At 44.8% G+C, this 15,414-nt stretch overlaps 1 protein-coding gene across 1 annotated transcript in view; it reads left to right on the forward strand.

The window, feature by feature from the left end:
- Evc2 (EvC ciliary complex subunit 2) overlaps positions 1-15,414 on the forward strand; it is an 87,990-nt gene that overhangs the window by 60,438 nt on the left and 12,138 nt on the right. The window contains exon 15 of the mRNA XM_059275780.1: positions 11,961-12,188. Within this exon, the coding sequence (XP_059131763.1) occupies positions 11,961-12,188 (228 nt within the window). The remainder of the gene's footprint in view (positions 1-11,960; positions 12,189-15,414) is intronic.

Genomic DNA, 15,414 nt, shown 5'->3' on the forward strand with positions numbered 1-15,414 from the left:
ATTTGGATGTTTCAGGGAAAAAAAAACAAAAAACAAAAAAAACTCTTCTCCTTTTCTACACTGTTATTTTAAATTTTCACCTTCTTAACTTTTGTCTAACTTGTATGTACATTTTTAAAAAGAGTCAAATAATTGTAGAAAGCTTGTGCTAATAAACAAACAAATAAATACCAAAAGCTAGAGCAGGCCTTCCAGCCACACACATCCACACTCTAACTTTACATCCGATCATTTGAGTTTCGGTCATGTGTCTCTAAACTGTATGCTCAACTTACACCTTCTTGATTTCTCTGCTTTGGATTACCTACTTGCTTTTCTCTATGAAAAGTGCCACACAGGAGCCCCTCCTTTACCCTCAACATAGTTAAATGGATGCTTATGATTTCAATCACCACTACCACAGTTATCTACAAATGGATCATGGAGTAAACTGAGGTTGGTTTTCATCCTACATAACCTTTTGTTTTTCCCGGAGTTAATATTGTCCATTTGTTTCTTTTTCTTTTCTTTCTTTATTTTTTTACTTTTCTCTGTGTTCATAACTACCCTATTCTACTTCTTAACAATTGACCGAACGTTCCATCAGGACCATCTTCTCAAAGTCATCTCCCTCTGTGCCCTGCCACTCTGCCAGGTTTCTACTGGACTGGGTGTCTGGGCCTCCCACACAGCTCATTTTGTGGCCTCCTTTTGGGTCTTTGTCTTATTTCCTCCCTCCCTCCCTCCCTCTTTCCCTCCCTCCCTCCCTCCCTTCTTTCCTCCCCTTCTTCCTTCCTTCTTTCTTTTTCTACTTTGCTTCTTTTTTTTATTTATTTCTGAGAAGGTCTATAAATTTATTTCCAAAAGATATTAGCAAGCTGGGTAAGATCTACTCTTATCTATGTTGGTAGGCATGATCCAATTCACTGAGAGTCCAGTAGGAGCAAAAAGGTGGAAGAGATGTCATCTTTTTTCTTGACTTGAGACATCCATCTTCTATTGCCTTTGGTTACTGGGGCTCAGACTGAGGTTTGTCCCAATAGTTCCGATTTACACCACCTTTCCTTGCTTCCCAGTCTCAGAGAGCTTGTTGGGAAATCTCAAAGCTGTGGCAATGCATCCTTCTGATAGACCTACCCCTGTATATCTATACAGCTAGTTCTGTTTCTCTGGAGAGCTCTAACTAATACAACCAGTGGAAACAGCAAGTCTGGGCTGGGGATGTAGCTGCCTAGCTAGGAGAGTGTTTGCCTAGCATGCATGAAGCCTTGGGGTCAATCCCCAGCACCCCACATACTGATACAGTGGCTCACATCTGTAATATCAGTACTTGGAAGATGGAGGGAGGAGAACTGGAAGTTCAAGGTCATCTGTGAGGTCATAGTGACTTCAAGGCCAGCCTGACATACCTGAGCCCTTGTCTTCTCGAGACTGCCCAGATTAGAGATTGACCTAACTGGTTTCTCTTCAGATCGTATAAATCTTTTGCCTTTTACTTTCCTTCTTTTTTATTCTTTTGTCTTGTTTGTGAACAACAGCCTAGGTTTTGTGGGGCGTTTACCCACCACCCCCACAGTTCCCCAGAGTTTTCTTGAGTGCGAGCAGCAGGAAATATTAGATAGAAGGATTTATTGCGGAGAATCTTGCAGATAAACAGATAGAAAATAAAGGATAGCCTCGAGAGGGCCTGGAACCTATTCCAATGGGCCCCGACTGTCTCTGCCCCAGGGTTTTTTATAGAGATGCCAAGGGGTGGAGCAAAAGACCTCCTCCCCCAGCACAGCCAAGTGCAGACCATCCCAGACACCTGCACTTAGGCCCATGGTCCTAATCATCCTCTATGCGGACCTGCTGGGTAAAGCCACGAGGAACCTGAAAATGGGCTCCCAGAAGGTTTTATTTCGCAAGCCTTTGAATTTTTCATTTACATTTTCTTCCTCTAATTTTTGAGAGCTCTTCTGCCCTCTGCTCTCTTCTAGAGTAAGACTGTTCTTTTAGTGTGGATGCCTGCTATGGCCTTCTATCTTTCTCTAAGAATGTGAATAATTTTTTAAAGATTTATTTATTTTATTTTAGGGGTATGTGTGTTTGTAAGTGCAGGTACCTAAGGAGGCTAGAACATGGCATTGGATCCTCTGGAACTGGAGACAGAGGTGGTTCTGAGATGTCTGATATGGATGCTGGGAACCAAACCCAGGTCCTCTGCAAGAACAGCAAGTGTTCTTAGCCACTGAGCCATCTCTGCAGCCACCAAAACATGACTTTGTAAATTCCTTGGTACTCACTTGCTGGGAGCTTTCCTAGGAATGTGGTCCTTGGTGGTCTGCTAATGTTTACTAGTGGCCCTAATGACTGCTCAGAAGCTCTGGGGCTCAGTGAGGCTTGTAGACCAGAGCCTTCACTTTTGGAAGACCCCCAGTGTAGTCCTTCAGAACTAGCTGAGTTCCTAAGAGAAGACCACTGTAGTCTTCTGCCTAGAGTGAAAAGCCTGGGTGTCCGATAGGAAAAGAGCTGGGAATTTCATAGTTGGTATGCAAATTTGCACTCAAGTTTTCTATTTTCAGTGCAGAGCCTTGAGGTGCAGCTGGCTTCCTTCTCCAAATGAGATGTTCCCACAGGGTAAACCTTGAGTCATCTGCTGGTAGAAGGAGGAGGAGGCCTGCCACAGAGAGGTCAAGCAGGGCCATCTTTGGAGCTGCTTGTGAGATGCTCAGCCTTTTCTTCGGTTTTACCCCACTTCTTCATGTTGCTGATGCTCCTTTTCTGGGGTTTGGCTCATCCTGCAGAATATAGTATCTTGTTTCCGGTGTGCTCTACTCTGGCTGCCTGAGATTTCAGCTTTGGAGAATATGTCAAGTCATTTACTGTTCAGTTACGCACTCTCAGGCTTCGACTCCTATCCTCTGCAAACAGGGATGTTTTTACTTTCTTCCTTCCTGTTTGTATCCTTTTTATTTGTTTCTCTATTGGTGAAATTATTAAAGACACTCCACATAGTTAAAAGGGAGGTTTATTTTGTGGGGTAACTTACAAGTGAAGGGATAGGTAACAGGATCTGGGAAAGGTGTAGCACAGTTTGGGGGTTGGAACTTTCAGATCAAAGCTGGAATGGCTACCCACTACACTTCTCTTCTCTTAATGCTCTAATAAGACCTCCAGCCTTGTATGGAATGAAAGTGGAGAAAGTGGGTACCTTTGTCTGGAAAGGCTTCAAGATTTCCCCCACTGAATATAATGTTGGCTATAGGTTCATGATATTTAGCATGCTTTATTTTGAAATATGTCCCCTCTATTCTGAGTCTCTTCAGGACTTTTAACAAGAAGGGATATTAGATTTTGTCAAATGCCTCTTCTGTTTCTGTTGAAATGGCCATGCAATTTCTACCCTTGGAACTATTGATGTAAATTAGGACAATTATTGATTTACATATTTTGAACCATCCCTTTGTCCTTGGCATAAAGCCAACATTTCATGATGGATGATTTCTTTTTAATGCGTTCTCAAATTCAGTTACCAAGTGTTTTGTTGGGAAGTGTTGTGTCTAAGTTCATTGTGGGAAATCGTGCTGGACTTTACCTTTTGTGGTTGTTGCATCTTTGGTCTTGGTATCAGGACAGCACTAACTTTACAAAGACTCTGGTCATGCTCCCTCTTCTTCTATTTGGAGAAGCATTGGTAAGAGTTCTCTGAAGGCCTGGTGAAACTCGCCAGCGAATCCATCTGGCCTGGACTTTTCTAGTTGGGAGACTTTTAATTGCGGCTTCAACTCCACTGCTTGTTATAGACCAGTTTAAATTGTTTATCTCATCTTGATATAATTATGGCACATCATATATGTCTAGAAATCTGTTTCTTTTAGATTTTTCCAATTTAGTGGAATGCATGTTTTCAAGGTTAGCTCTAATGATTTTCAGAATTTCACCAGTATTAGTTGTAATGGCTCCCTTTTCATCACTAATTTTATTTATCTGAGTCTTCTCTTCCCTTTGGTTCATTTGACTAAGGGTTTGTCTATTAATGTTTTCTTTTGGGCTAGTCATGTGGATTTTACTCATTCCCTTTCCAGAACTCTGCTAAGTTATTTATCTGAGAGCTCTCTGACTTCTTACTGGAGGCACCTGGAGCTATAAAATTTCTCTCTTAAGACTGCTTTCATGGTATACCGTGGATTTTGGTATGTTGTTGTTGTTGTTGTTGTTGTTGTTGTTTTTTTCATTTTAATTTGATTCTAGAAATGCCTTTGTTTCCTTCTTGATTTCTTCAAGGGCCTATCCATCATCCAGTGGGGTGCTTTACATCCCTGTGAGTTTGTGGATGTTCTCAGGTTTCTCGTGCTGCTGATGTGTTCTAATCATGCTCTGTTATGATCAGATAGAACACAATGAATTATTTCAAATTTCCTAATATTTGTTGAGATTTGATTTCCATCCTAAATACATTATCTATTTTGGAGGAAGTTATGTGGACTGCTGAGAAAAATGCATATTCTTCAGTATTTACATGGAATATTCTGGAGATGTCCGTTACGTCCATTTGATCTATGATGTCATTTAATTAATGTATTTCTCTATTTTTGTTGGGATAACTTATCAGTTGGTGATAATGAGGTAAGAAAATCACCGTTATCATTGTTGAGCTGGGGTTAATCTGTGACATTACATCTAGTAGTGTTTGTTTTATGGAATGGAGTGGACCTGTGTATGTTTAGAATCTTCATGTCCTCCTGAAGGACTGTTTCCTTTATCAGTATGAAGTCACCACCTTTATCTGTTCTCATTAGTTTAGGATAGGATTATCTTTTCTAATTAGTTTTCTCATTAGTTTGAGTCTGTCTTGTCAGATACTAGAACAATGAAACCTGCTTGTTTCCTAGGTCCATTCGCTTGGCCACCCTTCTCCATCCTTCACCTTCAGGTGTCTGTCTTCTGTAGTTTGGTGTAGCTCTTAGAGGCGACAAATAGAGGGTTCCTGCTTTTTGATGCAGTCCTCTAGACCGTGCCCTTTTTATTAGCGAATCGAGACCGTTAATATTCAGAGTTATTATGGAAAGGTATGCGTTGGTTCTTGCCATTTTGCTGCTTTTGTGGTGTTTGGTTTTGTTTGCTTGCATAACTATATTATTCTAGTGTGGTTTATTCTTTTCTGTAGCCTCATTATTGGAGTTGTTTTGTCTCCAGCCCAAAGGAATTCCTTCAAGTATCTTCTGTAGAGCAAGTTTAATGGTCATAAATTCCTTTAGCCTGTTGTTATCATGTGAAGTTTTTATTTTTTATTCTGCTATGACAGATAACTTTGCTGGTTAGAGTTCTCTCTGTTGGCAGTTACTGCCTTTCAGAACTTGAAATAATCCTGCTAGGCCTTCTGGATTTCAAAGTTTCAGTTGAGTACTTCCCTCTTGTTCTGATGGGCCTGGTGTGTATGAGGGCTGCTGATTCTATCCTGCAGCTTCCAGGAATCTATCTGTTCTGAATATTTAGTGTTTTCCTTATAGCATAATGAGGGGAGCTCTTTGTGTGTTTGGAGTTCAAATTGCCTACTGCATCTGAACTGGTATCTCTTTTCCTAACTCTGGGAACTTTTCTGTTAAGATTCTTTTGAAAATGTTTTCATGCCTTTAGAATGAGACTTTTCTCCTTCTAGTCCCGTCATCTGTTGGTTTGGTCTTTTCAGAGGGCCTGTGTTTCTTGAAATCCCCATGGTTATGATCTTAGCTGTCTCTGCACTTGTTGGATGGTTCCAGCTCTTCCATCTTGTCTTCAGACCCTGCTCATGATCCACTGTGTTGCTGAGATTGTCCACAGAGTTTTTCATTTGACTTACTGATATTTTTTATTGCTGCCATTTGAGATTGGTTTTTCCTCAGATTTCTGTCTCTGTTGAATTGGTGTTTCATATCATATCACCATCACCTTCTTTATTCTGTTGACCTGTTTGATTTTGTTCTCCATTAGCCGTTCATTTTCCTTTGATTTCTTTGAACATACTTATCATCATCCTTTTGATTTCTTTGCCTTGGATTTCCTCTCCCTCTCTCTCTCCCTGGAGGCCGTCACTGGAAGGTTAATAGTTTCTGGAGGAGTTGTGCTGTCTTAGCTTTGTGTGTTTTGGGGGTCACTGTTGGGATTTACACAATTGCTGTTGCTCTTATTTCATCAGCTGTTTTCTTTCAAGGGAAGTGTTTACAGTGTTCAAGGGTGGGGCCTGGGAGAGTTGAGTGTGTAGGTCACAAAATAACTGCTCGGTCTGTGAGCTCTGGGTGCCTGTTGTAACTGCTGGATATTGTCAATATGCAGATGTAACAATCAGCTATCAACAGTGACAGCATGGAGTCCACCACAACTTTAGTTAATTAGATTAGGAGTAAGATGAAAGTAGGGGGATGCGGGTGAGGATTAAGTATTAGGTGGACTTGGAAAAGAAAGGAAAAAGGAGGTGGCTGAAGAAGCTGGAAGGCAAAAGTTGGGATTGTGTTAGGGCACAGCAATTTTAGAGATGTTAAAGCTACAGATGGCTATAGTTACGAAGTAAAAAGAGGAGGGATAAAGATGAGAGAAGGAAGGCGAGGCACAGGAATAAGGAGCGTATCGGAGGTGTGGCTGCGGAGTATGGAGGAGACTGCCTTACAGTAGTCTGGGTGAAGGGACACCAACAGTTCTATGGCCTAACTGAGCAGCATACAGAGAAGAGCAAAAACGTTCTGAGACATGTAGGTAAGACTAGAAGGTAAACCACGGAAAGGGCTAAAAAGAGTGTTCACGGAGTGAATTGCTGGTACAGCTGGGCGGAACCGAAGGTGAAGTTCTTATACCCTCTGGCTCTGGCATGCTCCGGTGCTGTGGGAACATAGCAACAGGGGCTTTGGTCTCTGCAGTCTCTGTGTAGGTCTTTTCTGGTAGTCCTCTGGGGCCTCTGCATTCCCTGTGCCCTCTTCTGGTCCTGGAGAGCCTGTGTACTTGAGGAAGGCCCTGCTCGGGCCTCACCCTTACATCTCCGTGTTTGCTTCCAAACCCGGTCAGAAGGTTGATGTGATTTAGAATCCCATAAAGACCGCGGCAGGGGCCAGCTCCGTGAACCTTAAAGGGCATCTTAGGGGACAGGAGGGGCTTTCTTGAGCTTCTAGCACTGTCAGGGAAAACTGGGAAGGAAGTTGTTTGAACTTCCTGTTTCACATAAGAATATTTAGCAGGGCTTTGTTCTCAAATGAGCTGTTATTATTTGAGATGCATGAATTTGTAAGGAAGCCAGCCATTAATACCGCATAGATATGCAAATCTGTCCTTACCCAGGATTCTCCCTCAAGGATTCAGACCTGATATAGAGACATAATCTCACCAGGTGCTGGAATCAACAAAGCAAAGCTTTCCAAAGAAAGAGAGGGGGATCGCGGAAAACCTTGCGAAACAACCGTGTCCGTGGTGTGCTTAAGGGATGTACAGAAAGGCTTTGTGGCTTTCCTCACACTGAAGACATTCACTTATAGTCACCTGGAGCTGTCACCTCGCTCCGTCTTTCCTCTGGCAGGGCGCTGTGCCTTCAGCATCCACCCAGGAGGGAAGGCTGAGGCTCATGGAGCTTGCAAGGTCGGCAAAGGAACCAACAATCCCATGACAGCACAGGATTTGTTCCTGAAGAGACCTATTGGGCGAGTTCTCCAGTGTAAGGAGCCAGAGGCTGCTGCCCACTTACAGGCTAGAGACGTGGGAGGGAAACTGGCATTTTCCCCTTAGGCACATCGTCACTTTTGTTAGGGAAATAAGGTGAGTGGGTTAAGGAGGGATGAACATCTTTCCTGGTCAGGCATTAGTGGAGGCTGTTTGAGCTGGGAGATCAAAAATCTAGGGGAAAAAAAAAAAAACAACTTTCATTTCAGGAATTGCCATCATTTTAAATGGGAATGGAGGAGCTTTGCAAATGGCAGGACCATGGCTAACCTTCCTGCTGTTTTTCAGACAGTTGGAGAAGAGGGTAGAGCTCTCTCTTCTGTTGTTCCCTTTCGCTGGTCAGGGCAGTGTCCCACGAGGCGGGTCTTACTCAGATCTGAGTCCCATGAGCTCCTCGTCTTTGTCTTTGCTTTCCTGATTCTGGAACTATCCTTTAGGACCAAGTCTTATCTTTTTCCTCTAAGAATGTCTTTATTCTTCCCACCTCTTACCGTCTCCTTGTCCCACTTCCCAGCCTCCTTTACCTTATCATTGCTGTAGACCTTCTCTCTCTTTTTCTTTTTGTCATTACTATGTTTTTTCATACAATATAATCTGATCATATTCTTTCCCCACCCCTCCCAGGTCATTCCCACCTCCCTACTCACCCCATTTCATGTCTGCCCACCTCTCAAAAGAGAGAGAGAGACAGAGAGACAGATACACAGAGAGAGAGAGGCAGAGAGAGAGACAGAGAGAGAATCAAAACAAATAAAAACCCAATAAGACAAAAATAATATCAAATCAAAGAAAAACAAAAAGGACACAAAAAGCATGGAGTCCCTTTGTGTTGGCAGTATCATGAGGACATAGCAACATTCGCCAGTTTACCAGCTGACTTGAAGTCTCACTGTTGAGTCCAAGCACATCTATCTAGACCCAGAACATGGCCCTTTATCACCTGCATGGATTTGTCCAGATGAGTCTTGTCTGTCAGGTTGTGCTTTGGGAACAGGGGTTAGCAAAAGATGGCGGAAGATTAGTCTTTCTCCCCTCAGAGTGCTGGAGAGGGATCACCCTCTGATGTTTTCCATGGCCATGGGGGCACCTCACAGTGTGTACAACCTGATTACTTTGGAAGGTTTTTGAATCTTCTATCTGCAGTTTCTTAAGTTGGTCTTTAGAGGAATTTATTTGGGAGACAGAGAAGATAGTTACAGAGCAGAAGAAAGGTTTAGGGGAGCTAATTAATTAAGGTGAGCAGTAGCTTAAAGATGTTAGGAGATGGAAAAGCATCTCTCCCGGCTGACCGTTACTGACAGGGAACAAGCTAGAAGAGCAAGTTACTTTAGTTTCAGGAACTCTTATTGTTTATCGAAGATGGGGGGTCATTACAAGATGGTGTGACCATGGCCAACATTCCTGACTTTAGTTTCTATTTGATAAGTGAAAGTGGGCGTGGCTGCCATTCTTGTAACTACTTTCTGCTGGTCAAGGGCAGGGGAGGTGAGGTCTGAGACAATCTTTTGTATTGGAAACTTCGGAGGAGGAACATACTGTCAGTGTGTCTTTGGCAGTTTCCTGGATAAAGGACTTCACTCTATGATACAAAGCATGTTTGGCCATTTAAAAGACAGGATAGAAATCTGTGCCCTTTAAATTAGGGTCCAAGAAAGCAGGCAGGTTTAGTAGTGGAGGTCAGCAAACACCACATGATGATAGAAGGTAGCAGGGGCTTCGGAGACCGGAAGCCCAGAGTTTCAGGGAAAGCTTCCCAGGCTCTGGCAGAGCAGTCCATCTTCTCTGGCTGGCTCTTGGCCTCTGCCTATTTAGTTTCAGCTCCCTTGGAAACCCATCCAGGATGGGTACCTGATTCTCCAGATTGCACAGAGATTGGGTCTAGCGCACCGTCCTGAGAACCTGGCCTCTCCCTAGCAAGCCTGTGTTTCTGGGCAGTGTTGTGTTTGTCCTGGTGCTCAGTGTTGTTGCGGGGGTCGGGGGGGGGGACTGCTGTGGGGGGTAGGGGAACACAGCAGCATCTATGCATGAGTGTAGTTCCTTGTAGCCTGTATGTACTTCATGGCCAAAAGCCTCTGAATATTCTTCCAGGCAGCAGCACCATCCCTTTCTTGTTCCTGTCTTGACTCACCCCTACCCCTCTCTATTTTGAAGCCTCAGTGCTTCTGGAAGGGCAAGTCTGAGCCTTTCAAACAGGGACGGGTCTTCCAGAGGACATGCTGGGCGGGCTGGGCAATCATGGGAGCAACCTGGGCCATGGTCTCCTGGCAGCCTCAGCTCCGGCTTAGTGTCCTTGTCCTGCCGACGCTACAGAAGCATCAGGTACAAACATGAATATTAAAACAGGTTGTGTGACAGGACGAGGCCCGTGAGCTTTGTTCTCATTTTTATTTATTGTGTCAAGTCATACCACAGAATGTTTACCAATATAATCACTTTTAAGGGCTCGGCTCGCGGGTGTTAAAGTGCATTCACATTGTCCTGATCCACCTTCCAGCTCTAGAAATTTCCATCTTGCAAAAAACCGGAAACACCACACCAGTTCAACAGCGGCTCCCCATTTGCTTCCACCTCAGCCCCTGGGAACCACAGGGGAACCACTGACCACACAGTGTTTGTCCCTCTGTGACTGATGATTCTCACGAAGTCTGACTCCCTCAAGGTTCACCCCAATGCAGTTTCCTTCCTGTTTCGTGTCAAATTCTGTCTTACCCGGTGGATGTATTTCACTTATCCACTCATCCATTCCTGACAATGGGCATGCTTCTGTCTTTTGGTTATCGTGGATGAAATTCTAGGAAGTTCAAAGGTAAAATGAAAAGCTTGGAAGAGATGCAGATTGCCCACCTTTCTTTCTGGTTGGCCCTTTATTCTCCTGGGTTGAGGACAGGAACACATGCACGGTGACCTGCTTTTCCAGGTTCAGGAAATGAGCCCACAGCATCAGTGTAGGAAGCCTAGGAAGTGTGTTGGGAGACTGAGGCAAGAGGATACAGGTTTGAGGAAGGAAGGGATAAAGAAAAGAAACAAAGTAGTCAGGGGGTTCAGCGACAGCTTTGTAGGTAAGGCACCTGCTGCCAAGCCAGATGACCAAAGTTCCATCCCTGGTAGAGGAGCCCACATGATAGAGGGAGAGAACCAGCTCTCACAAGTGGCCCTCTGACCTCCACATGCACTCTGTGGCACGTGCGTGCGCGCGCGCACACACACACACACACACACACACACACACACCTGTAAAAACAATAAAAAGAAGAAAATGTAAGGGGTACGGACAGTAGAGAACGGAAGCACACTGGTGCTGAAATTACGGCTGAGCAGGAGGGGCTCTGCTGGATGGAAGCCTGTTTCCTGATGGCTGGCATGGCAGGCGGGAAGGGGAGCGTGGAATGAAGGAAGCACAGAGACAGCATGAAGATTGAGGGGCTGCGTGCGAGCAGCAGCGGGGAGATGGAAAGCAGTGGAGTCAGAGCAAAGTCACCAACCCCAGCCAAGACACTTTGACGGTTAGATGTAGCTGAGCCCGCCTGGACAGAAGGTCTGGGCCCTGGTAGAAGGGTCTCGGAACCAGGTAAGAGGTGTAGACTTTCATCCCCCAGGATGTGGGGAGCCTGTGAAGGGCTGCGAGTGGACAGAACCAGGTCTTCTCACCTCTGAAGATACATACAGAACGTGAAGGGCACTGACCTGGTGTCCTCAGCAGCTGAGACCTTGCCTTGCTCCCAGCTGAGTCCCAAGCTGCCATCTTCTGGGCAGGGCCTCGGGGGTCCTGAGCATGTGCTCTCTGGGAGGCAGTGGATTCTTCTCCCCCACAGCCCTGTACCATGAATCTTAAAAGGTCTTATTAATAAAAACAAACCTGAGCCAGGTATTGGGGTGAACGCTGGAAGATCAGAGAAGCAGAACAAGCCACAGCCACCTCACCTTGCCAATTCCTCAGCTGATCTTGTTTCCTTAAACTGGAAGCCTCTGAGTCCTCATCCAGAATGGATCTCAGCTGAACTGCTGCTCAAAGCCTAAAAGCTTAACCAGGCTCTAGTTCCTGGTCCTCACATCTTATATACCTTTCTACCATCACTTCCTGGGATTAAAGGCGTGAGTCACCATGCCTGGCTGTTTCCAGTGTGGCTTTGAACTCACAGAGATCCAGATGGATCTCTGCCTCTGGAATGCTAGGATTAAAGGCGTGTGCTACCACTGCCTAAGCTCTATGTTTAATATTATGGCTGTTCTGTTCTCTGACCCTCAGATAAGTTTATTGGGGTGCACAATATACCAACCACACAGCCCCTCAGGTCCTCTGGTTCTGTCCCCTTCTCCAGGTTCGAGGGGAATTGCTCCACGAGAGGGTACAGAGGCTGGAGGCCCAGGAGGCACACTTTGCTGAGTCACTCGTGGCTCTGCAGTTCCAGAAGGTGGCCCGGGCTGCTGAGACCCTCTCTGTCTACACGGCCTTGCTTTGCATTCAAGACCTGCTGCTGGAGGAGCTGAGTGAATCCGAGACACTGACCAAGTCAGCCTGTGTGCAGATCCTGGAGTCTCACAGCCCGGTGAGTGGGGTTAGGGCTAGAAAAGGGTACCCACGCCCACACCATCGGCTCCTTGAGGTGCCTGGTGCTTCGTTGGCTTAGCATAGGTTTCTACCACATGTCCTGCAAGTGAAGTGGGGACCAAGTACTTTGTATAGGATTTACTACTTATACAAGAGCACTACGCCCTAGCTAGCTCTGTCCTCTTCCAGGCTCTGGCCCTTGCCTCTGAGCAGACACCCTCTAAATCTCCACACACGGAGAACTGGATGCCTCTTTCATCTCGGGCACGATGAGTCCCAGTTGGTAGCATCTCTTCACGAGTTCTTCAAAAGCTCACCATGGTCTTTCAGTTAGGGCACATCAAATGCAGTCGTGCCTCAGGCTGTGTGTTTGACTCTGAATGTCTCCATCACTGTCACTCAACTGTGTTCTTTCAGGCTGAAGAGCTGTCTCCATGAAACAAAAGCTGTGATATAGCAGTTCTGAAGACCAATTTTAAGTCCTTTATATGTAGGTTTTTGAAAAAGATTTTATTTTAAATATGTGCTTTGTGCTTTGTATGTGTGTGTGTGTGTGTGTCTGTGTGTGGGTATGTGCACATGAGAATAAGTGAGGATGGGGACCAGAAGAGGGAGGTATTGGCTCCCGTGAAGCTGGAGTTACGGGCAGTTGTGAGCGACCAGATGAAGGTGCTGGGAACTGAACTCAGGTCCTCTCTAAGAGCAGCATATGCTCTTAACCTCTGAGCCATCCCTCCAGCACCTATGTGTGGATTTTTTCCCTCATATTTTATTAATTCTTTGAGAATTTCATACAATGTCTATTGATCATATTCACCCCTCCCCCAACTCCTCCCAAGACTCAGGAGTTATTTTGAAAGAGGAGGATTGAGGGACTGCAAGTCCCAGAAAAGTGGTAGATAAATACAAGGAGAGAATTTTCCATACCCAAGAGAGAAGCTGCACATAGGACCTCATAGTGATTGGGATGACATGCCCAAGACCGGAGAAAGCTCAAGTCCCGGCATGGAAAGAAGAGTTTGCAAGAAATTCATCCCTAGCTGAGGGGCTATTGCAATGGATAGCTTCGGAGAAAGGAAGAGTTTCTCTTTCAAGGGTGTGGCCCCTGGTCGGCTGGCCACACTACAGCAGAGAGCCACACATCTAAGAGTCCATGGGAGGCACAAACTGCACTCGGGATTTAAAAAAAAAAAGACACAGAGTTAGGTGAGTAGAGAAGGGAGATTAGAAAATAAAAAGTTGTTGTTTTTTTTTTTAATTTAGGGCAGAAAGAAATGAATTTGTAGAGAGGAGTGCAGCATAAATAAGGTATAAATCAAAACTAATATGGAGAAAATTAATAAAACTAAGAAATGGGGTACTTGGGAAAAAATTAAAAGTCGACTAAAATATGTAGATCCCTGGTAAGGTTTACAGTTAAAATAGGCTAAGGGACAAATATCAAGATTTTTGAAGGATTAAAACCATAGATGCAATAGAGTTTTTAATATGGGAATACTATAAAGAAGAACATTACGTATGAATTTGAAGATAAGTACAATGGGAAATTGTCTAAATAAATATAAATGATAAAAGTTGATTCCAGTAGGGAAAAAAAAAATAAGTGTATAGTCTCAATGCCAGAGATGAAATTGGCTCAGAAGTATGTTAGCATTTTCTTTCTTTCTTTTTTCTTTCTTTCTTTCTTTCTTTCTTTTTTTTTGGTTTTTTGAGACAGGGTTTCTCTGTGTAGCTGTGCGCTTTTCCTGGAACTCACTCTGTAGCCCAGGCTGGCCTCGAACTCACAGAGATCCACCTGGCTCTGCCTCCTGAGTGCTGGGATTAAAGGCGTGCGCCACCACCACCTGGAATGTGTGTTAGCATTTTCTACCACCGTGAGGAAGCACTAGATGTAAGAAACATAAAGGAGAAAGGTTCATTTGTTCTTGTGGTTTGGGAGGCTTTAGTCTGCAGTTGGCTGGCTCCTCTGCGTTCAGACAGTGGTGAGGCACAGCATCATGCCTTGAGTACATGGTGGTACAGAGCAGCTCACCTTATGGCGACCAGGAAGCAAAGGCAGAAGTAGCCAGAGGCAAGAGCTAGTCTTACTGCTGGCATGCCCTCAGTGACCTACTTCCTCCAGCCAGGTCCTGCTTCCTCATTTTTCAAAAAAATGCCATCAAGTTATCAGTCCATAAGCAGATCATACACTGACTAGATCAGAGCCCTCAGGATTCACTCACTTCTCAGCTATCCACAAGCTGCAGGTCAACACCGGAGCCTCTGGTAAGTACTCTGTCTCCAGACTATGGCAGGAAGTTACACACCTGCGCTGACAGCCACAAATGCATCCACTTCTTAGGTTGGCTCCAGCAACCTAAGTGTCTTAGTTACTTCTCTATTGCTGTGACAAAACACCATGACCAAGACAACGTATAAAAGAAAGCATTTAACTGAGCTGCTTCAGAGGGTTAGAATGCATGAAGGCAGAGCAAAGGCGTGGTGGCAGAAATATCTTGATTCACAAGCAGGAAACTGAGGCACACAGGGAATAGTATGAGTTTTTAGAAACCCCAAAGCTGCCCCTCCTCCAACAAGGGCACACCTCCTAATCCTTCCCCAACAGTTCCACCAACTGGGGACCCAGTGTTCACCGTATGAGCCTATGAGGGTCATTCTTACTCAAAACATCACCAGATCCATGCTCTGACGCTGGAACAAAGACCCTTGTTCACTTTGTTTTGACATTCTCATATCACCTGCACACCAACGTGAGACCCAGGTGGTACCCGGCAGAACTGCAGCTGTGAACACAGTTGTAAACTTTGTGTGCAAAATAACAGCTAACATAACCCATCCATCTGTTAGAATAATTAATCCATCATGGCCAGGCTGTTTTTTCCAGGAATATAAGGAATTTCCAGGAATTTAATACAAGGACATTGGTTTACAAAACTCATTTGCTTAACAGATTAAAGGGGAGGAAACAGCCACGTGTCCATTTCAGCACATGCAGAGGTAATACCCATTCAAGTTGTTCAGTTAGTGACAGGAGCAAGCCTCCACTATCAAAACATATAACAAGTGCTTCACTTGGAGGTGACTGTTGTGGAGGTGGGCCAGTGTCCCGAATTCTAGTAAGAGGAAATGAGTCTTTAAGATGGAGAGGAAGCCAGGCATGGTGGCGCACACCTTTAATCCCAGCATTTGGAAGACAGAGGCAGGCCGATCTCTGTGAGTTCAAG

The sequence above is a fragment of the Peromyscus eremicus genome, chromosome 10, assembly GCF_949786415.1.
Source record: "Peromyscus eremicus chromosome 10, PerEre_H2_v1, whole genome shotgun sequence".
NCBI classification, from domain to species: domain Eukaryota; kingdom Metazoa; phylum Chordata; class Mammalia; order Rodentia; family Cricetidae; genus Peromyscus; species Peromyscus eremicus.